This window comes from Talpa europaea (assembly GCF_964194135.1).
Source record: "Talpa europaea genome assembly, chromosome: 10".
NCBI lineage: Eukaryota > Metazoa > Chordata > Mammalia > Eulipotyphla > Talpidae > Talpa > Talpa europaea.
The window spans coordinates 91,469,319-91,492,482 of NC_140077.1; the positions used below are offsets into that span (position 1 = coordinate 91,469,319).

At 37.9% G+C, this 23,164-nt stretch overlaps 1 protein-coding gene across 4 annotated transcripts in view; it reads left to right on the forward strand.

Moving 5' to 3' along the window:
• Positions 1-20,843, forward strand: part of ESRRG (estrogen related receptor gamma) — a gene marked incomplete at both ends in the record, with an annotated part of 444,488 nt that extends 423,645 nt beyond the window's left edge. For all 4 annotated transcript variants that reach the window (XM_084244946.1, XM_084244947.1, XM_084244948.1 and 1 more), the window contains 2 exons: positions 7,778-8,047; positions 20,599-20,843. In XM_084244946.1, coding sequence (XP_084101072.1) covers positions 7,778-8,047; positions 20,599-20,843 — 515 coding nt within the window. The remainder of the gene's footprint in view (positions 1-7,777; positions 8,048-20,598) is intronic.
• Between the last annotated feature and the right edge of the window lie 2,321 nt (positions 20,844-23,164).

Genomic DNA, 23,164 nt, shown 5'->3' on the forward strand with positions numbered 1-23,164 from the left:
CACAGTGCTCGAGGCTGGGAGTCTGAGATCAAGTTGTGTCAATAGGGTTGGTTCCTTCTGGGGCCATGAGAAAGAACCTGTTCCATGATGTACTCCTAGCTTCTGGTCACCTCAAGTATCCTTTGTTTATAGATGACACTCTCTGTGTCATCTTCTCTTTGTTTTCTTTCTGTGTGTACATATCTCTGTGTCTCCCAAATTTCCCTCTCATTATAAAGATGCAATCATATTAGATTAGGGCCAGCCCAAATTATATCATTTGAACTAGATCTTCCATAGGACTCTATTTCCAAATAAAGTCACACTGACAGGTATTTGGAGTGAGGACACCAACATCTCTCAGAGGGACACACTTGAATAAAAAACATGGGCCAACTTAACCCCATGTAGGTGGAACTAGAACCCAGACCTCAAGGTGACTGCGCCCAATACCAGAGTCTTCCCCCATACATCTCTCATTGGCCATAAGCCCTTCATGTTGGGTATCTGGCACTAAATGTTTTCCACAAACTGAAATCATCTTGGGAAATGTGTGCCAGCCTTTCAGATCCTCAAAGTCCCAGCGATAATTGGGAGGACAGGAGGCTTATTTAAAAGCTTATTTAGGGAGGGGAGGGATTGGGGTCAAAATAAGGGGGTTACAATTGTTTGGGGAATATAAAAATAAAATTTATAAAAATTTAAAAAAATAAAAAATAAATAAAAGCTTATTTAAAAGCCTTACTTTTAAAATAAATATTAGGCCAAATTTGATGTAGCCTCCCTGAGAATGCCCTAAAAAGGCTAGTACCCTCCTGTGTCATGCCCAGGCTGGTTGGTTTTCCTTAGGCTATGATTCAGGTCCTCGGAAAACCCTATGATACTTCAGTCTACCCCATGATTGGGAGAGCCAATCCATTCAAGTGCAGGTTATGACTTCAAAGCAATGCCTTTCCCCTACTCAGTGTCCACCTAGTCCCAAAATAAGACATAAATGTCCTTTTATAGGATTGTCTTTGGAGTCCTTTATTATCTAGTGCTGCTTTCCGTTTTTTTTGTTTGTTTGTTTGTTTTTTTTCCTGGCCCACCAAATCTAGTCCCATCAAAAAGTGGAGCGTTACAGACAGAAGTTTCTAGGTTTCAACTAGTACAGCATAAAGGTTTTAGGAAAAGAAAGTTCTTAGTTTTCCCTCCTGTAAAGCAGTTCAGCCCATATTTGCTCCCATGTTCTTCTCTAACTATCTCTAATTCCATAACTAAAATGGAAGAAGGAGAGTTGAGGTCAAGTAAGAAGGAGATTGAAATAAGCTAAGGGAATTATTTCAACCTTCTGTGGTAGGATTGACACAGTAGAAAATTCAGATATGGTAGGGAAGTGGGATTTGCCTCTTCAAGTAGAATGATTCTGTATTCTGATTTACATCTATTTGCCTTCTATCTAGTTATTTTTCTCAGAATAAGTCAGGAATGGTTAAAAACCACCCACTCACACACACAAGCTCACTCGTCATCATTTTGAGGTTTTCCTATGTTGCCACATGGGAATATTCTTCCTTAACTGCTGTTACATGTTTAATCTTTCTAGCAAAATGGCCTGGGAAACAAGGTCTCATTGCTAAAGTAAGTATATCCCCAGTGCCAGGGATGGGGGGCAGGTTGTCCTTGTCTCTGCCCACAAGTGAGCTCATCATAAGCAGCCTGAGTAGTGGCACCTGCCAACTCAGTTAACAGTGATGATTCTGTCTTGAACTGGTGCTATTTCCTTTACAATTCTTTCTCCCTTCCTTTGATTTATCACAACCATCCAGATCATTTGCTCAATTTTATAGATGGTGGTCAATTCTGCCACATCTATATAAAACAATTTTCGAACCTGAGTCTGCCTTCCAGACAAATATGCACTTGTCCTGTTAAGACAATGGTTTTATAAAATATCTATACATCCCACTTGAAGCCTAAAAACAGAACTAAAGAAACAGATTTCTTACAGAAATGATCAAATTAGCAAGAAATGGAATTATCCCATTTGTTGCCAGTCATTCTCCATTTTACCCAAACTGACTATGTTTGAATCTAAGTGACTGAGCTCTGGACTATGATCAGTCTAAACAAATCAAGAGTCAAAGGGTAGCATTGGAGGCATTATAGCTAAGGCTTAAATACTAACATAGTTCAGAGATAATAATCATCAGGCCGTGCAAAGAAAATGTTTTTCTTCAAGTCTATGTCAGCTGATTGGCTGAATCAAGTAACACCAGGTAGATATCACCATGTCCATTTTGGGACTTTGACCACCTGGAGTTACCGCAGGCCCTATTGAGTTTCAGCCCATGAAACTGTGGAAAAAGAGACAGAAAAAAGTCATTATACATATTAATGGAATGTCTGAACTATGTATGTGTGTATATATATATAAACTGAAATATGGATGACTATATATTAATAACCATGTTAGTATGTATTACCTGAGATATATATTAATAAATAATATGTGTGTGTGGCAAGCCCCAAAGCTGTACTTTGTGACTCAGAGTAAGTGATTTATTACTCACATGTGAAAAGAGCAACCACCTTAAAAATACAGAATGTATTTTGTCTCTAACAAGGTTTACGCATCTGGACAGCTGTTGATCATTAAGACCACATCTTAGTGCCAGTGTGACTCTTTTTTTGCCCTCGACTGTGAACATTAGGTTTATTTGTGTCAGAGGAGAAGAATCTAGCTTATACTATGCTGCTCCATCGGTGTCTCTCCACGAACTTCTTTTGCGATCTCAGTGAGTCGTTACAGCGTAATTACAAACCTAGCATGTGATGCTAGTTGTTGTAAAGTGTCAGTTTTTTGTGGAACAGAGAAACTCCAGTTCCAAACCTGTGAGTGGCAAATCGATGCCATGATGAACTGATATTAGCAGACACCCTGAAGATTTAAACTGTGTGCTCTCTGGTTCAGGGAAGCAGCAGAGAAGAAAATGCCTGGCAGGGGTTAAATCCAAATGGCTGCTTGGCAGCCTATTTCTGTCAACACTTGATTCAGGAAATAAACATTTATGCTTTCTGAAATGAATGTGTATTTTTGAAGACTAGCCATCAGATATTTTTTGCCCTTCACACTTTCAAATGCTTAGCCTTTTTTGTAGGTTGACTGCAAAGTACATCAGTTTGCCAGGCTTAAAAAAAAAAGCTTGACAAGAACCCATAGCCCACTGTCCGCCTCCGAAGTTTCCAGGAAGAGAGGCAAGAGGGTAACATGAAGCAGACTATCTTCAAGCCTGTTACTTCAGGGGCACCTCCCTCTCTAGTCCTTCCCAGTCATGCTATTCCCAGCTGGTTTATTTGGAGCATGCTTTCTCGCAGATAAACATGCTGTTAGACTGTGGGTCAAGGTAGAGAGCCGTTCTGCTAGCAAAGTGCCTGAGATACATTAAATGGTACTGACTTCAGGACAGAGATGTAGAGAGATCAGTCGTCAGCCATGTGCACGGCATGGGCCATAGCTGGGGAAGAAAAAACATGTGCCCTGCTATCAGTGTATTTTAAAAAGCAGTAATACGGCAGAACATTGAAAACTATAACCAGTCACACACCAGAGATTAAGATCCCAGGATGTACAAAACATGCAGTCCACAACAGCACAACTGCCAAGCATATTTTATTTCACTTGGGAAAGAAGTTTCTCTCCAAAGATAACTAAATGTTACAGATGGTGAGGACCTCGAACTTATAGCCTAGCACTATAAAACATCACTCAAGGCTAGATGAATGCACAGACAAGCACTTATCATTTGGGCGCTAATATGGATGCACCAACACAGCAATAGTCCTAGAAAATTCTGTAGACCTAGACAAGCCTTTTCACTTATTTCTTATCACACAGGTTTTTGTACTTTGCTCAGGTCTATCGATAAAAGTATTTTTTCCCCATGTGTCTTGATGTATATAAACTAAGGCCGGTCCTCCTGAAGGGCAGATAGAAGAATTCTGTGAAGTGAAAATATAATCTCCATTATGTATTCAGGCTCCTGAGTGACCAGGTGAGGACCCCCAGCTCCTGAACAAGGCTGTCTCCCCAGGCCTTCGGGCAGGGGGAGTCTTTGTGGAGCTTCCAGATTGCAAAGGTGTAGGAGGAAAGGGTTAACATGTTGAGATTTAGCTATTTCTAGGCCAAGAAGAAATAGAACCCAGATTTTGATTTACATTTTCCAATGCAGAAATTACCCCCTTTTCAAAGGTTTTGCAAAAATGATACCACCTTTAATCAGTTGAAATAGACTCTAACATATCAAGCAAACAAATTTGTCAAACCTTTTGTGCTATAGCCAACTCCCCAGCTGCCCTGACTCTCCCTCCTCCCCCACCCCCATAGGAGATTCTTTCTTTACCTTTTGCCTTCTTTTCATTTCCATAAGAACTAAAAGGAAAAAGTTAGGTTTCTAGGAAAGATAAACATCCCCACACACTCACAGAATGGTTGACATGGAAGAAACAAATGGCAGGGTCAACCTCAAAAAATGAAATTTTATTGCTTTGGCTTAATTAAACCTCAAAGAAATGGGTGAAACATTGTTGTGGCTGAAAAATTGTTAATTTGTAAATCACAGGGACAAAGGGGGCCCGCTGCAACTTTAAAGTTTCCGTGCACGTAAATGTCGATAGCATGCCTTCTCCATCATCAGCACTAAATTCACATTGATGCCTCTTTTCTTCTCCGTATTGATCCTTCCATGAGAACGTAGATTTGTATCTGTTAATTAATGCGTCCTGAAACAGCGTTTGTATTAATCAGGCAGATAAGAAAAATTGGATGCCTGCACCCTCCTGACAACCGTAAAAGTGCTGGCCCTGATAAAATCGTGGATGGACCTCAATAAAAAAGTTCCTCCTTCCACTCAATAAACTAATCATCCTGCTTTTAATTATTCGGCAGAAAGATGTGTGGAGATTGGAGAATGTGTAAATCTATTTACTAACGGCAGTGTCTGGGAGGGAGAATGGTGCTGTCACAGAGCGTGCTGCAGCGACCAGCTCTGTCCATCTGCTGCAGCGGAGGCTGCTTCCTGGGAGCCTGCAAAGGCACAAGAAAACTAAGGCAAATTGAAAATACCCTTTCTGCTCAGAACTTTCCAGACAGTCATTTATTTTTGAGTGGCTTCATTTACAAAAGAAATGCCTACTTAGCCCCCTTTCTTGTGTTAGATTATTTAGTTTGCTTGGCTGCTCTTTTTCTTCTGTGTGTGTGTGTATGTGTGTGTGTGTATGTGTGTGTGTGTGGTGTGGTGTGAGTTTGTTATTCATAGAAGCAAAAGCAATGGACCCAGGCCTCCTCAGATTGACCATTGTTTGTTTTGTTTTGTTTTTTCTCTTTGGAATCCCTGTTTAAAAATGTTGTTGTAGTTCTAATTCTAAGAGGATATCTGTGCATTTAACCCCACACAGCAATGTCAAAAATATAATAATAATAATAGAATGATAAAAAGAAAAATAGACTTACACAGCCAGTTTGAAAGATTATCCATTAGGTAATATGTAAGCAGCTTGATAAACAATGAGAGAAATACGTTTTACACTTATCTTCAGACCCCCTTAAGAAAAGCATGACTAATCCCTCTTGATGATTTTATTAAACACTTAGACTTGATGATGCCCTATGGCAAAACCCTGCTTCACCAACAGGCCAGGAAATCATTTCTTTTTTTCCCTTTTTGTGCTGTTATTTCTAATATCACATGGGATATGACCAATTTGATATGAATAAAAATGACAACAAGAATGAGCCTGATTGGGAGCCTAGGAAGGTTGGGCATCAGAGATATTTATGACTTGGAAAATGGGGTCTGGATGGGGAGTGAAAATAGATTTTGTAAGTTGCATTATGAAAATGTTGTCCCCTCTTTTAAGATCCTGGTGGCAGAAACTTCCATTATGGTACCATTGTCCACAAAAAATCAAGGGGTGTTTGGTCACCTTTGGAATTCCTGTGTATAAACTTGGAAATGAAAGTGAACATTTAAGAAACATTGCTTTTATTAGGAACCTCAGGAAACATATGACTCAGCATCAGATATTATAACTAAACTTTCCTTTCAAAATCTCGATCTAGTCTCTCTCGATCTAGTCTCTCTATATCTTCATTTCTAACTAGGTTTTACTTGTACTGTATTTTTAATTTTTAACTATTTTTTCTATTATTCCATTCTCTTTTTTATTTCATTTTGCATAAGATTTCTCAAGCTCAGAAGGGAGTTTAAAAATGCATGTGTTTAGGGGCCTCCTTGGTGGCACAGCGGGTGGAGTGCTGCACTGTAAAGCTGTCCGCATCCTCTGCAGCACGAGTTCGATCCCTAGCCAGCCCAGGAGAAACCCACATGGCGTGAAAGACCTCTCCTGCCTCAGCTGCTGCTCCCCTCAACAATGTCTTCAGTCTGTCTGCCTGTTCTGCAACCCGCTCTCTCTGGTGAATTCTCTCACCCTCTCGTGCCTCTGACGTACCCCAGTTCTTGTATAAATAAATAAATATTTTTAAAAAATGCATGTGTAAAGGCAGACAAGATTTTTAGTAATGAAGTGAAGCAGTCATTCAGATATTTCAGATAAAAATAATTCAGAAAATAGCTGCACTTACTGAATGCCTATTATCAATTTGTTTCTTGTTGGGTGTTATATTCCCCCAAACAAAAATTAGGCTACACACCATCTCACTTAAAAAAAAAAAATTAGGCTACAAATACATTGTCTTGTTCAAGGTAAAATGGTCAGTAGCTTAGTGGAGCCAGTATTTAAATCCAGAATCTGACTCTTTATATATCCACCAAACCCCACAGCCTCTGTATTTAACTTTTCAAATAACTGTATCATAATACCAAACATATATGGTGGTTTTTCTATTGGCTAAAGAGATCATTCTTTTCCCTTTTTTTCCAAAAAAAAAATATTTATTTATTTATTTATACAAGCACTGGGTACAGTCAGAAGTGCGGAAGGGTGAGAGAATTCACCAGAGCCAGAGTGGGGAGCAGAGCAGGCAGAAGGACTGAAGTACACTGCTGAGGGGAGCAGCGGGCGGCAGGAGAGGTCTGCGCGCCATGTGGGACCCTCCTCCGGTGGCCGGGGAGCAGCCGGGGATCGAACCGGCGCCACAGAGGCTGCGGGCAGCTTCGCAACCCAGCGCTCAACCGCTGCGCCAATGGGGAGGCCCTGTCTTTTCTCTTTTATAACAATAATCATCATTTAAAAAATGTATTCATGTCAAATATCAATGGGGACAAAATGTCTAGTTAGAAAGGTTCTTTGGGGGTAAGCATGCCCATCACACAGTGCTTGTGATTATCATAGAGAAATAAGCCCAAACTACACTCAACTCTGTGGCCTAAATTGATTGCTTCCCTTTATTTTTTAACTTTCTCTTTTACACCTTTAGGTTATTTATCAATGGTAGATTTTAGAGGTGAGGTAGTTGAACATTGGACTTCCTGTAATACATTAAAGGCTTCAGCCAGAAATCAAGTCAATTTAAAAACGACATGGTTCTTTATTCCAGGTGAAAGAAACAAAACTACTTCTCTACCATATTCCCATAAGTTGTGTCTATAAAACCCAGAGAAAATACCAACAAGTTGAAGCTGATGGGTGACTTTTCCTTTGTCATTTGCAAAATGGTCAGGGAATTGTTTAAGAGCATCTAATGAAAGCTCAGCATAATTTTGAGCACTGATGCAGAAGCGGAGGACCATATGAAACTAATGTTGCATTATGAAATTATGGCTGCAAAGTAACTTGATCTGCCCATCTTCCCTCGCAGGCTTCTCCACGCTGTCCCTGGCCGACCAGATGAGCCTCCTGCAAAGTGCTTGGATGGAAATTTTGATCCTCGGTGTCGTATACCGATCTCTTTCATTTGAAGATGAACTTGTCTATGCAGATGATTATATAATGGATGAAGACCAGTCCAAATTAGCAGGTCTTCTTGACCTAAATAATGCTATCCTGCAGCTGGTAAAGAAGTACAAGAGCATGAAGCTGGAGAAAGAAGAATTTGTCACCCTCAAAGCAATAGCTCTTGCTAATTCAGGTTGGCATATTGACATGGGTGTGTTTATCACACTCTTTAATGTCCGTTTTACCTCTTCCCTTAACTTTGTCAGAGATTTTCGAGACCCAGTTGTAAGTTCTGATGGGTGTCAGCAAAATTATAATCATTACAGCTTTCTAGTGAAAAGTTAGAAATATGAAAAATCTGCTTAAAGGGAATTGTTTTTCTTTTATGTACCTATTGAAAACTTATACCACCTAATGCATTTACTAATTTGGACCATGACAAAGCAACACTCATGCAGAAGTAAACTAAGTGGACACTCTCAGTACCAAGTTGAATCCATTGTCTTGTGTGAACCAGTGAAAATAAGTGACCCATGGATACATACAATCTGTTTTTTTCCCCACAAAAGTTGCATAATTGTCCTCTGGAAAAATATAATTAGTATTTTTCTTACTTTGTCTAGAAGTCAAATTCAGCTGAGGGAGTATTTCCCTCAAAGGTACTAGTTATGCAGGAAGGGTGAAGAATTATGGGAATAAATGGTCTTTGCATTTGAACGGAAATATACTAAAATAGGAAGCAACCTCTGATAAGTAAAAATCGTTGGTGCTTTGTTGTTTTCCCTGTGTGCCTCTCCTAATGCTTTATCATGGTCTTAAGTCTCTCTTAGCATTTGCATAAAGTTCAGGCTAGATCCCTTCTTAATGACGTGCCGATCCATTAGATACCTGCACGTCAATAACATGCTCTGCCACTATGTACCATTGACAGTCACACCGTGCCCCTCCATCTGCTTTTGTTTTGACCCTATCTTTGAACTTTATCTTGGTTGCTGGCCAGTAGTTTTCCCTTTAATTACAAGAAGGAAACTGTCAATAAAATCTGTTAAATGGGATGCAATGAGTGGCTTGAATGGGCGGACGGCTATTTGTTCAAATTCTGCAGCATTCAAGGTATTGACAGTTTGTTTTCTGGGGCCATATGTGACGATCAATCTCAGGCTGGGCTCAGCCGCGCTGAAAAATGAAAAACCAGATTGCTTTTGCTTACTTGTGGATGACGACTTTGTGATTTGGCGCGGTCCTAGGGAGATGAGACCTTCTGCCCAAATTGCCCCCATGAGAGCTAGGGACGCGTGACTGTTTTTAGAAATAATTTTTAATTGATTTTGTAATTAACAGTTCATCTGCAATATTGATGCATGAATCCGTGGACAGATAGGAGGGAGATTGTTTTCAACAATGAAGTTGTATTTTGCTATTTGTCTTCATAATGGAGTTTAGCATTTCACACTTATAAATGTGAATATAGTCCTCTTCCTCACCACAGCATTCCCAGGTCTGCTCCTTCTCCCCTGTGAAACAATAAATTATGACTCTTTATCACAAATGGCATCATTGTTACAAACCCTCAACAGCCCCTTGCCTGCTCTTCAAAGACGGAAGTGAGAGATAGGAGAGACATTTTCTGAGAAGGATTACTTGGCATGGACTTTACATTATAGCATCTCTCCTAATTAAATAAAGGATTTTGCAGCAATGGTCTAGGGAAGAATTTTTATTTGGTAATCATAAAGCAATTCTAATTTAAAATATTTACTTGGTTAATTATTTCTAAAATATAGTCAGCATGTTTTATGTTGCTTCAAATGGCTTTCTAAGGTTATTAACTAATCAGGATTGCTGAGGATTACTAAAACTGAAATTTAAAATTGTGTATGTTAGATGTATACTTGGCGGCTATGGATTATAGTTTAGTCTACCTGAATGAATTCATAGTAACATTTCTGTCTCTGTTGTTTAGATGTATACTCATTAATATTTTGATATATGAATATTTGAATCCCACATTCTTTGCTGTTAGAGGAGGTGACCTACTTTAGGGCAGTGACTGGTGATTAGAAAGTCTTTAAAGAACTAGTTCACTCTTTCTTCTGTATGGCAAGAAATAGTTAATCCCTCTCTTTTCTTACCAAAGTATTGGGTAGTATTACTTTCTCTCAAAAAAACTGTCTTGGTGTCACAAAATTTTCCTGCAAATGAGTCTAACATTTTTAAACTTCTCAGTACCAAGAAAAATTAATTGAATCAGAGTCATAATTTAAAAAAAAAACTACATACTATATGTAAGGACTATTTTAACATCTAAATCGTGGTACCTATCTTTTATTGTATAAATTTGTCCTTTTACCTATCATCTTAGAAGCCCTATAATTTTAGCTTAAAATAAGCCTATTAAAAAGTTATTTCCTTTGATATTATCAATATGATGTTATTTTATTCTTTTTTTGACCATTATTTGGAGGACAACAATAAATTTATAGATTCATTCTTACTTTGATCTAGTGTAGCTATCTTAAATTTGCTTATAAACTAATAAACATAATAATGGTTTAGTATATGGAAAGAATGTGGCAATCTGCTAATATTTTTCATAGACACCCAAAAATCCTCACAAATTTTGTTTTAAGCTTTAGAAATTTCAGATTAACGTAAGTGAATTTTTATGTGAAAAAAAAATCTAGTTTAGCGTTATTTACATAGGCATCTTACTATCTCTGTCTGGCTATAGGGGTTAACAACCATTGTCTCATTCATCTAAATCTTCCCTTGTTTTAAACATGTGTCTTTATTCAATAATTATAAATGTTGTGCCTAGAAAAGGGGAATTGGCTTCCTGATCATGATGTTATAATTTTTGTAGCTATGATTCTGTTATATGTGAATTTAGGGATAGTTTTAACAGAACATCATTGGAAGTATATTCCCTCTCTGTAGATCTAGGACCAAAAAGCCAATATATCATGAACCAGTGCTGGCGTTCTCATATTCAGATGTTTGAAAATCCTAAATACTTGTTCCAATTTTATTTTTGAAGGTAAGAAGCTCACAGGCTTCTTATATGGTGCCATCCCTGATGTAACTCTGTGGAGTCAAATTCCAAAAGGAAAACCTAGGTCATAATTTTAAACAGTTCACTCACACATGATCAAGAGATTAGTCTGCTCTTTAGAATTCTTTCCGTTTGGGGAATTCTATGATTCTCTAATTAATTTTAAGCCTTTACTGGAAAATATCATGAAATATTACTACAAGCACTTTTGAATAAGATTATTTCATGCTATTCTATTTTCTGGATTGGTTCTATTGATTCTTATGTCAAGGGATTTGTTTGAAACTATTATCATTGGCCTCACAGTAATATACACATCTATATATAGTAGAAGATTAAAAGCATTTTATGACTAAAAGTTTTCCTTAGTCTGATCATTGTTTTTTGCTCAACTCACTAGACCCTCAAGTTCCATAGCTACTGCTTACACCCTGACTACTGTCACCCAGTGGGATGTAACTTTAGGCACTTGAGCCCATTCAAGAATAAACAGAATCCACGTACTTAAAATTGAGTTTTCATTTTACTTCTTCACAATATTTCTGGAATCATAGCACCTCTTGATATAAAGCTGCAAGCCACATTTTGGTCATCAAACTTTAAAACATAATAATAACCACTGTATGATAATATTCCTGGTTGTTCTTGAGGCCAAATGTTATGTATATAAAATTGGGGCGTAATTTCAAGGAATAGAAAGTTTAGGTTTGTGGTAGGATACTGGAATGGAGGACATAATTGGATACCATATGAGTTTGGTTTAGTGCTTTTAATCTTACTATCATTATCATTCCTTTATGGTAGACTTTTAAATATGTTTTTCCTAATAAGTCCCCAAGGAAATATTAACACCACAAATACTCTATATATAATTTTGTGCTGCACATATCTATCTATCTATCTCTCTCTCTCTCTCTATATATATATATATATATTTCACTGAAGAACTTTTTTCTTACTTTCCAATTCTAAATTTCAACTCCTTTGAGAATGCATGGCTTAGCCACTTGACTGTTTTCTTTGCAAAATGAGGCAGGTGAATTAAGTAATGGCTGGAATCCCTAAGTGGCTTGGAGCTATTGTCAGTTAATTTTGATTGTGGGTGGTGTGTTTGGTCATATATTTTGCATATGATGTGTGTATCTGAAGTAGGTTCATACAGATATGTGACTACTGTGGGAAGAGGGTTTTATTTCTATTCACAAATAAATATATACTCTGTCTTTAAAAATGGTCAATGAGGAAGACTTTCATCATTGCAATTTCACATCTGCCAACTTAAATTGATATTTTAAATCTTGTTTGGAATTTGGTATCTGCAGTCTTGCTGCCTGCTTGTAGTTTGGGTAGTATGAAACTATCCAGGAAAGTGACAAAAAGAGACAAAATGTTTACCAGATTCATGGGTAGGTGTTGTATGGTAGGTAGATGTTTTTTCTTATCTTACCCAAACCAAACTATAACTTATATTAGGTAAATCAGAACTCAAAAGTATGTCTTTCCATTTCTTAGTCTACTTTGGCTTTTGCTTCAATCTACCTTCACTATGGATTATTTTAATTTTATCTGAAATGATCTATTTCAGAAGTATTTTGTTGTTGTTGTTCATTTAATGCAAAGCTTAAATTTCTTACATAGTATGGGTATCTCAAATGTTTTAAATAAAAAAGAAAAGGGTAAACATTTCTCATCATACTGAATCATCACTCAGCCTTGACATGGTATAGTGATTATTTGCTGCAAGTGGATCTGGATAATAAGCACATAAAATACTTCACAGTTGCTTTATTTTAAAGGAAGGCTTCATTTTCATTACTTCAGGTCTTAAGATAATGAGCAATCTGTTACAAAAGCTTGTTAACATAGTACAGATCACTTGTGATGCCGTGGAAATTTGAAATAGTTACCACTCAAGTCAGTGTTCACTTACAGAGTATGCTGATCTTTAGCACTTCTAGTGAAAGAAGAAAGAAAATTCCTGGAAAAGTATAAGATGCCTGAGTGAGAGAGACAGCCTTGAACACATTGATGGGAAATAGAAAAGATTAGCAGGGAGATCCCATGCACAAGGAGTAGTAATAACTTGGGATTCATGAGGGAAGCCTGGAGGAGGGGGATTCTGTGCTTTACATTTCATGTAAATATATATGAGTGATTCATGTGGCAAGTATAGATGAAGGAGCAAACTCTAGAGCAAGAAATGAGCTCTCCAGAAAACAGCTCTCCAGAAAAAAATGTGTCCCCATGGGAAGCTATTCTCTCTGTGGAGCAGTCAGAATTGTTGTTACTATTTCCAACATGAGCATAAAAACTTCCCTGGGTTCTTTGATCCAAAACCCTCCCTACCTGATACGTAAAAAGCTTCCTTAGTATATCTGCCAAATTTTTCTACCCTCTTTATAGGAATTCTGCTCCACTACTTTCTAGAAGTACTATTACCTTAAAAGTTTCCCTCTCTCCATCTTAACTATTTTAATGTAAAGTAAATAAAACACATTTAAAAAAAATTCAAAAATGTATAAAAATTTGTGTTAGTTTTCTATGACTACTTTAACAAATTACCACAACTTGGTGGCTTTGTTTTTTTTGTTTTTTTTTTAATTAAGGAAATGTTGGTTTACATACTTTTTTTATAGTTTGGAAGTATAAGGTCTCCCTCTTTGGGTGTTATTAGCATAGAGCACCCACTGCCCAGGCACCCACAGTCCACCATCTTAGTCCATTGTGCTCCCTCTCCACTTTATGCTCCCCTCTCCTCCTCTGGATTCCTCTTCCCAGTCAGTTTTCAAGAGTTAGTTTCTAAGTTTTCTATATTCCATTTATAAGTAATACCACCCAGTATTTGTCTTTTGACTTAATTCGCTTAGCATAATCCCTTCTAGCTCCACCATCTCTTTTGATCACTGAGTAGATCCATTGTGTATATATTTCACATCTTCTTGGTCCACTTATCCATTTTTAGGCAGTTAGGATGTTTCCACATCTTGGCTATTGTAAATAGTGCTGCAATGAACATAGGAGTGTAAGTTTCCCTTCCAATTACTGTTTTGATATTCTTGGGATAGATTAGGAGTGGAACTGCTGGATTGAATGGCAGATCCATTTTTATCTTTTGAGAAACTTTCATACTGTTTTCCATGGGGCTGGACTTTGTGACTCTAAACAATACTTTTATTCCCTTACTTTTCTGGAGGTCAGACTTCCAAGAGCAGTTTCAATGGTTGAAGATAAGCTGTGTACAGGGCCAGCTTATTGGGTCTTTGGCATCCCTTGGCCCCTCCTACACCTTTTAAACCAGCAGGGTGGTTTTTGGTTGTTGTTGGTTTTGTTTTGTTTTGTTTTTGCTTCATTGGTGATATTCCTGCCTTTTTCCATTGCTTCCCTTTAGTAAATACACTTTTGATTCCATCCAAGGCCTACCTGGATAAACTAGAATAATCTCCCCAATCAAGACCTTTAATCATATCTACAAAGCTTGTTTTTCTATATAAGGTAATATTCAGGTCTCAGGGATGGAATTTCCAGACTTCTTTGGGTCTGTTTTGCAGCCTTTTACAATGAATATTTAAGCAAGGTCAAGAAATAACACTTCGTATGCTCTCCCACAAAAGTAACCACTTCTCCTTCCTGACTTTTAGTTCTCATTTCCTTGTGTTTCATTGTGGTCTTATTATGAAATGTCTGTCCCAAGACATGATAGTCTCATCTTGCCCATTAGATGTTTTGTTTTTTTCTTCTCGTGGATTTTAAATTCTCCTTTAAAAGATTCTCTTTCATTTTCTTTTTCTTTCAATGTAGCTATTGAAGAAGCTAGGGCATTTCACCTGCAGAGGATCCCAAATCTGGACTTTGCAGAGAGCATCCTCTCACTGCATTTCATCAGGTCTCTCAATCCTTTGCATTTTGTGCAAATTGGCAACTGAAGCCCGAGACTTAATCAGACTCAGGCTCAATCCCTATGGCATTTGTGGGTAGTTTGTCTTTTTTGAGGAGATACATAATCTCTGCTTGTCTTTCTGTGATGCTAGCCATCATTGACACTTGTTGCCTAAATCCATTCATCAGTGGAGGTTGCACAATGGTGATTTGTACATTTATCACTTATTTTTTCATTCAGTAATTTGGATACTTATATGAAGGGATGCTTTCTCTTCTCTTTCATTTGGTTACCTGTAACACCATTTCTACGGGAAAGGCAAGCTAAGTCTTCCTCTTTATGTACCAGTTTTCAAGTAAAGAATAGGTTGCCTTATCTTTTTAAAATGTAATAAATGAGGGCCTCCCCTGGTGGCGCAGCCATTGAGCGCTGGGCTGCGAGGCTGCCTGCAGCCTCTGCAGCACCGGTTCATTCCCTGGACGCCAGCGAGGGTCCCACCAAGAAAAAAAAATCATAAATGTATATATTTGAGCATATTCAATAGATTTCAATCAATTATAATCTTTTTGAAACTCACATTGTCTCATTTTAGGTCAGTGGGAACCTTTTCAGGTTCGCTTCTGGTGTCTTTTGGGATAGATTTTAAATCTCCTTTAAAAGATTCTCTTACATTTTCTTTTTCTTACAATGCAGCTATTGAAGAAGCTAGAGATGGGATGACTTTGTATTTGTAGATGTTGTCCTTCTGGTTTAGCATGATGAGATGTTCAATACTCCTCTTAAGTATTATCTGTCTCAGACCTGGGAGCCAATTACAACCAGGAGGTAGAGGTACTCATTACTGCCTCTGAGATTGGCTGTTCTTCCCTTTAGTGGAGAGAAGTAGAACCACAAACCCCACACAACAACTGTGATACTGTGTAGGTGTGTGTGTGTGTCTGTGTGTGTGTTTCTTGAGGATACCTATCATCTATTTTTGTGGTATTGTCCATGGGCTTTAGCTTTGCCATCATCTAGTCTCTGTTCTTTTATGTACAGATTTGGAAAGATTAAATTTTTTTTGCTGCCATCAACACCCTCTTCTCAGAAATCAGTTTTCCAGTCTTCAGTCAAAAATTTATGATTGGGGGCCTCCCCTGGTGGTGCAGTGGTTGAGTGCAGGGTTGTGAAACTGCCCACAGCCTCTGCAGCAACAGTTCCATCCCCAGCCACTGGCGAGGGTCCCACATGTCGCGCAGACCTCTCCTGCTGCCCGCTGCTCCCCTCAGCAGTGTATTTCGTCGGTCTGCCTGTTCTGTTCCCTGCTCTGGCTCTGGTGATTACCCTTCCACGCTTCTGACTGTACCCAGTGCTTGCATAAATAAATAAATAAATCTATAAAAAAAATGTGATTGGCACCTTGGAAAAAAATTATGGCCAACAGTATATGTTAATCAAGGGTCAATTTGCCATGGAGGTCAGCCAGTGTTCCCCATATCTCAGCTGAATGCAAGTCCAAGGTCACTCTTAGACTCCTTATATTTTGCATATGAAATGTTGAGACAAATTCTCTTTAAGGAAATGGACTTTTGCTTATCCTCTCTGTCTTTTCCAACATGTTGAGTTTCATATCTTTGGTGAATACAGAAAGTCAAATTGCTCTGCCTTTACTACCCTCTGTGGTAAGGGAAGGTTGCTTTGAGTGTTGGTTCATATGATGTTCTGGACATGACTTTGAATATACTTTGTATGTTTCTAATATCCAATTTCACCCTCAAAGTGAGATTTGGCACTATTGGGAAAATATTGTCAAGAATGAGCTATAAACCCTAAAGACAGTCCCCAAGTAGAACTTGAACATCTGGAGTAGCAGTGGCCTAGCCCATGGTGATTAGTGTTTTCACCATAGAAAAGGGCAGTGTTTTACTCCAGGTAAGATACAAAATTCAAATCTAATCTTTGATTCTGTGTAGCTGCAGGTATAAGAATAAATGTGAATGATCTGAATGAGACTTGTTCACTCATTTGGAATCCCACATCACAGAGTAAACTACTGTAATTTAACAAAAGGATTCTATTGTATTATTAGGTACTGTAACTTAATAGATGAGTGACTATATGCATGTATACGCACACATTATTTGAACTCTGGTTATCTCTTGAAATCATCACTTTTTATAATAATATTTGTCTTATCGACAAGTTCAGTTCTCATAAATGTTGTGACTGTAAAATTACCTAGATTTTATAAAAATACTGGTGTCCTAGGATCTAGCTCTAATTTTCTGATTTAATCGATCTGTATGTGAGCTCAGGCATTTAGTTTTTTTTTTTCTTCCACCAGTGTTTTTAATGTACAGCCTCTCCATCTCTAGTTAGTTCATAAACCTATGATTTTTATTATTAAATTGAGCTGATTCCTATAAGCACAAATACTGGGACTACTTCCTTTAAAGTATAAAGTTAAAAAAAAACACCAATAATCAAAGCTAAATAATTATATAAATTAATGCCAGTTTTATCAAACTTGACACAAATGTATAAATTTAGCCAAAGGAAAAAAAAAAAAAAAAACAGAGATTAAAGCCACAGAGCCAGAACTTGAACTAGGCTCCTAATGGAGATTAATATTTTCTTCAGCAGTCTGCCAGCTGAATCATGGTCTAATTAAATAGTTCAGATTTAGTGAGTTTGCATTTAAAGTATTAGCAGATCGGAGAATGGGTAAAGCTAAAATGAGTTAGAATCTTTTCTGTAAATGGGAAGTTAAATTATCATAGTAATTTGATTAAATCATTTTTAAATCTCTCAAGCTAAATCACAGTCTTTAAAGAATAGTTTGAAGTCTTAATTGCTGTTTGTGAGCATATCTCTCTGCTATTTGTTCTCGCCTCATTTCCTATGACACCCTATAATATATCTCCTGCCAGGCCAGAGTAGTGGGGAAGGCAAGACTTGGGAAGGGAAGAAATGGGGACTGAGGTGACCACACAGCTGACTTCAAATGTTTAAAGATCTGCCACATAGAAGAAGGACATTTATCCTGTATTATTCCAGTAGTTAGAACCAAAACACAGGATGGAAGTTGGAGATAGATTTGGGAAAATATGAAGAAGATGTTTCTAATCATTAGTACTGTCCCAGGTAAAGCAGGGTGCCCTGCACACCTCTGGACATGTCTTCATAAAAGTGCCAGAGAGAAGATTCCTGATGAACAAGGAAGGTTGGAGGAGATGAGCTCAGAGGAGAATTTCAGCATTTTTTTATAAAGATTTATTTATTTATTTATCTATCTATTTATTTATTTATCTGTACAAGCACTGGGTAAAGTCAGAAGCGCAGGAGGGTAAGAGAATTCACTAGAGCCAGAGCAGGGAACAGAACAGGCAGACCGACGAAATACACTGCTGTATACAGCGGGTACAGCAGGAGACAGGAGAGGTCTGTCACGCCATGTGGGACCCTCGCCAGTGGCTGGGGATCGAACCAGCCCTTCAGAGGCTATGGGCAGCTTTGCAGCCCAGCGCTCAACCGCTGCGCGACCAGGGGAGGCCTGAATTTCAGCATTTTTAAAAAGAAAATTGCTGCTTATGTCCAGTGTTATAAATTCTGTAATTTGATTAAAAAAAAAACACTTTAAGTTGAAGCCTGCTTTGACACTTAGGAGCCCCTGATTTGCAAGGCTGCAGGGAGATGAACTGAGGCCATGTTCTTAAAGAGCTTATCAGAGGACTCCCCCCAAACTGGTACTTGATAAATGGTACATTTAGCATATTTATTCTACTCTTTAATTTTTGGTCTGGTTAGAAAATAGTTGTTTTACCTTTGTCTTTAAAATGCCATTCCTATTTTCCCCACCTATTTGTTGCCCTCTTTTTTACTGAGTGTGCTAAACATTAGATCCAGGTTAGGTCAGGGGAGCCTTCCTGACCTGTGATGTAGGAGGTGAATCTCCTATCCACTTGTACACTCCCAGCAGCATGTGTCCACACCTGCCTCACCCCCTTCAGACAGCATGTAAGTGTAAAACTAGAAAGAAATGTTGACATCTCTACGGCTATTTCTCTATCACTTACATCAGCAATCTTTAGAAGTTAAGTTTGTTAAGTGTGTTGGTTTCTAAGAGAAGATGCTTATGAAGTTGACAAGATCACCTCACCAGAAGGAATGGGATTAGAGAAAAGCTTCAGGAGAAACAAGTAATAGGGCAGGGCCAGGCTCTGTGTTGGGGAGCAGCCTGGACTCTGCTTCAGGGTATCACTGTCAATATTCCATCCTGAAAGAATTCCTCCTTCAAGGAATAGAGAGCATTAAACACTCTAAGCAACCATACTCCGTATCACTCAAAACCCTTTGATGAAATGTGTCATTAACCACCTAATGTAAATAGTGGTTAACTCACCCCTCATGGGGTAAAATGATTCAAAATGACAATGTCAAAGAAAAAAACAAACAAAATACAAAGCAGTTTTTGGAAAATGTTAATGATTACTATAGATGTTTAATTAATTTGTTGTATTTTTTATCATATTTAGCTGCTTGGTTTTAAATAGTATTTCCTCCTTTTGTGCATGTGATCTGATATTTGAATTATATGAAAGATTAGGCTAACTACATATATCTTAGAGCTCTGCATTCTCAGAGAACTAGAATTATTAAACATGAAGAATCCCCCAAAGACTCCATTATGTGTAATTAACAGATAAACTGTCATCAGAATCAATAAAACGTGCTAAATGATTCAAACTTGTATATAATTAAGTGTCTGTTTTAGAGCTAGAGCTGTAACTTTTATTTTTTTTCCTCCACATCTCACATTTCTCGCAAGAATAATTGTGGCAACCCTGTTAACCCTTTCCTTGCTTGATTGAATTTGATTTTTAAATGAGTCACTTAGGGGCAAAAGTTCACCTTCACCAATGTGAAAAATATTTCAGAACTCATTAATATGAAGACTTCATTTGTTTTTTCAGTAGAGAAGCAGATTATGTAAATATGCTTTCATGAACTGGTAATAGCACACTGAAATCCCTAAAATAATAAGCAATTTATTGTGACTTCTGTATAGTCCTAAACTGAATATAGTATTAGAGTCACTAGTATGTACATGGAGTTCTGACAATTTTGGTCATCTTTAATTGACGTTGTGTTAGTTGCAGGGTACATCACAATGATTCAATGTTTTTATATATTGCAAAATGACCTCCACAGTCAGTCTGCTGATCATCAGTCTCCTTGTTATGGTTAAGGCAGGGGTCTGCAAACTCCGGCCCATGAACCTTATCCAAACTCTACCCATTTTGTGTGGCATGATGGAGAAATCAACAGAAATATTTAATGAGAAGTGAATATCATATGAAATTCAAATCTCAATAAAAATGTTTTACTGGCCAAAAATTATCTTGGTCATTAGTGTTTTCGTTTTAGGATATATGAGTTTTCTTATGGTCAAGATCAGATTTTAGACAACTGTTCCTCCACAACACTTAGATGAATACTTTGAATAGATGACCTTCTATAATTGTTGAATAAATGGATAAATACATGAATGAGACAATGAATAAAATAGCCAAGATTGTAAACTTTTAACAAATAAAGTCTTACTGAGTCCACACATTTTAAGTAATGGATTATGTGTGGTAACTCTGTGTTCTAAATCAGTACTGGAAATGATCTACTAAGCTGAAACTTAGGAAAAAAGATTTTGGAAATGTGAGCATCTCTAAAAAATCACAGCTCAGAGAAGTTCAAGAATCCTAGTTGGCTTTTATGCCTTAGCCCTACACGTGTTTACTGTCATTAATACTGTTTTTCAATGTTTTGCTTTGCTGTGCAGATTCCATGCACATAGAAGACGTGGAGGCAGTCCAGAAGCTTCAGGATGTCTTACACGAGGCCCTGCAGGATTACGAGGCTGGCCAGCATATGGAAGACCCTCGCAGGGCTGGCAAGATGCTGATGACGCTGCCCCTTCTGAGGCAGACCTCCACCAAGGCGGTGCAGCACTTCTACAACATCAAACTGGAAGGCAAAGTCCCCATGCACAAACTTTTTTTGGAAATGCTGGAGGCCAAGGTCTGACTAAGAGCTTCCTGGGCCCTCCTCTCCTGCACGCAGAAAAAGGGAAAATAAACCCCAGATGTCGAAGAAACTTAGAGTTTAGTCAACAACATCAAAAATTCACAAAGACTGCACTGAAAATTTAGCAGCAAGACTATGAAGCAGCTTTTAGATTCCTCTGTATCTTCCTGCTGAGTTTCTATCTTACCTCATCTGCTTTTCTCCCCATTCTTCGCTCATTTTTCTTCCTTCTTATTTGCTTCTCTCTCCCTTATTCCTCTTCTCCCTCATTTGTTAGCTTCCTTCATTACTGGCTCCTTCTCTTCCCATTTATTTCCCTTCTTCCTGCCTTGCTTCCTTCTTCCCTCTCTCCCTTCCTCGCTTCCTCTCTTATCCCCCTTCTGAATTTTAAATAGCTCAGTTGTAAGATTTTTATTTTTTTGCCTTTCCTTCTCTCCCTCCTTCCTTCTGCTGCTGAACTTTTAAAAGAAGTCTCTAATTGAAGAGAATTGGAAGCCAGCCCTGCCAAAGGATGGAGATCCATAATATGGATACCAGTGAACTTATTGTGAACCATACGACCCCAATGACTAAGGAATCAAAGAGAGAGAACCACCGTACCTAAAAGTACAGTGTGACATAAAGGAATTGACTGAGTGCAGTATTAGATTTCACGGGAGCAGCCTCTAATTCGACAACTTGAGCAACGTGGCATCGGCTGCTTCTTATCATTGCTTTTCCGTGTAGATCAGTTACAGCCATTTGATTCCTTAATTGTTTTTTCAAGTCTTCCAGGTATTTGTTAGTTTAGCTACTATGTAACTTTTTCAGGGAATAGTTTAAGCTTTATTCATTCATGCAATACTAAAGAGAAATAAGAATACTGCAATTTTGTGCTGGCTTTGAACAATTATGAACAATAATGAAGGACAAATGAATCCTGAAGGAAGATTTTTAAAAAAAAAATGTTTTGTTTCTTCTTACAAATGGAGATTTTTTTGTACCAGCTTTACCACTTTTCAGCCATTTATTAATATGGGAATTTAACTTACTCAAGCAATAGTTGAAGGGAAGGTGCATATTATCACGGATGCAATTTATGTTGTGTGCTGGTCTGGTCCCAAACATCAGTTTCTTAACTTGAGCTCCAGTTTACCTAAACGTGCACTGACACGAAGGGTTAGATTGCACCTGCAGGGGCTCCGAGAAGTCACCTGTGTAAGCACCGCCCTTGGAATGCAGATCGGTAGAATTATCAGGAGTGCCCCTCTCCGCGTGGAGGTACAGTTGCCATGTGATTTCTAGCTGCCAAGGTGGTTAGGAAGGAGATACTGCCTGCCTGCTTGCAAAGTTACTGACCTTGTCCCAGAAGGAGCTGTGAGCCAGTATTCATTTAAGAGGCAATAAGGCAAATGCCAGAATTTGGGGAAAAAAAATATATATATATCATCAAAGACCGCAGACGCCTGACCAAATTCTAAATCCTAATCTCTATGAGTTTATGCATTTAGGAATGTTTGTTTAAATTAATCTGCAGTTTTTTACCAAGAGCTAAGCCAATATATGTGCTTTTCAACCAGTATTGTCACAGCGAGAAAGTCAGTCAGGTTCCAGACTGTTAAGAGGTGTAATCTAATGAAGAAATTGATTAGATGCCCCCGAAATCTGCAGTCACTGAATAACCAATAAACAGTAACCTCCATCAAATGCTATACCAATGGACCAGTGTTAGTAGCTGCTCCCTGTACTATGTGAACAGTCTTATTCTATGTACACAGATGTAATTAAAATTGTAATCCTAACAAACGAAAGAAAATGTAGTTCAGCTTTTCAACGTTTCATGTTTGCTGTGCTTTTCGGATTTTCTGTTGCATTCAAAGACTGTTGTTCTTGTTCTTGTGGTGTTTGGATTCTTGTGGTGTGTGCTTTTAGACACAGGGTAGAATTAGAGACCATATTGGATGTACAATTCCTCAGGAGACTCCAGTAGTATATTCTCTTCCTTACCAGTAATAAGGTTCTTCTAATACTAATTAAGAGATCGAAGCTCCCAACAAGTATTCATCATGAACAGATACACATCGAAATCATAATAATATTTTCAAAACAAGGAATAATTTCTCTAATGGTTTATTATAGAATACCAATGTATAGCTTAGAAATAAAACTTTGAATATTTCAAGAATATAGATAAGTCTAATTTTTAAATGCTGTATATATGGCTTTCACTCAATCATCTCTCAGATGTTGTTATTTACTCGCTCTGTGTTGTTGCAAAACTTTTTGGTGCGGACACGTTTCCAAAACTTGCTACTTTGTGTGCTTTAAACAGAATACCTTGG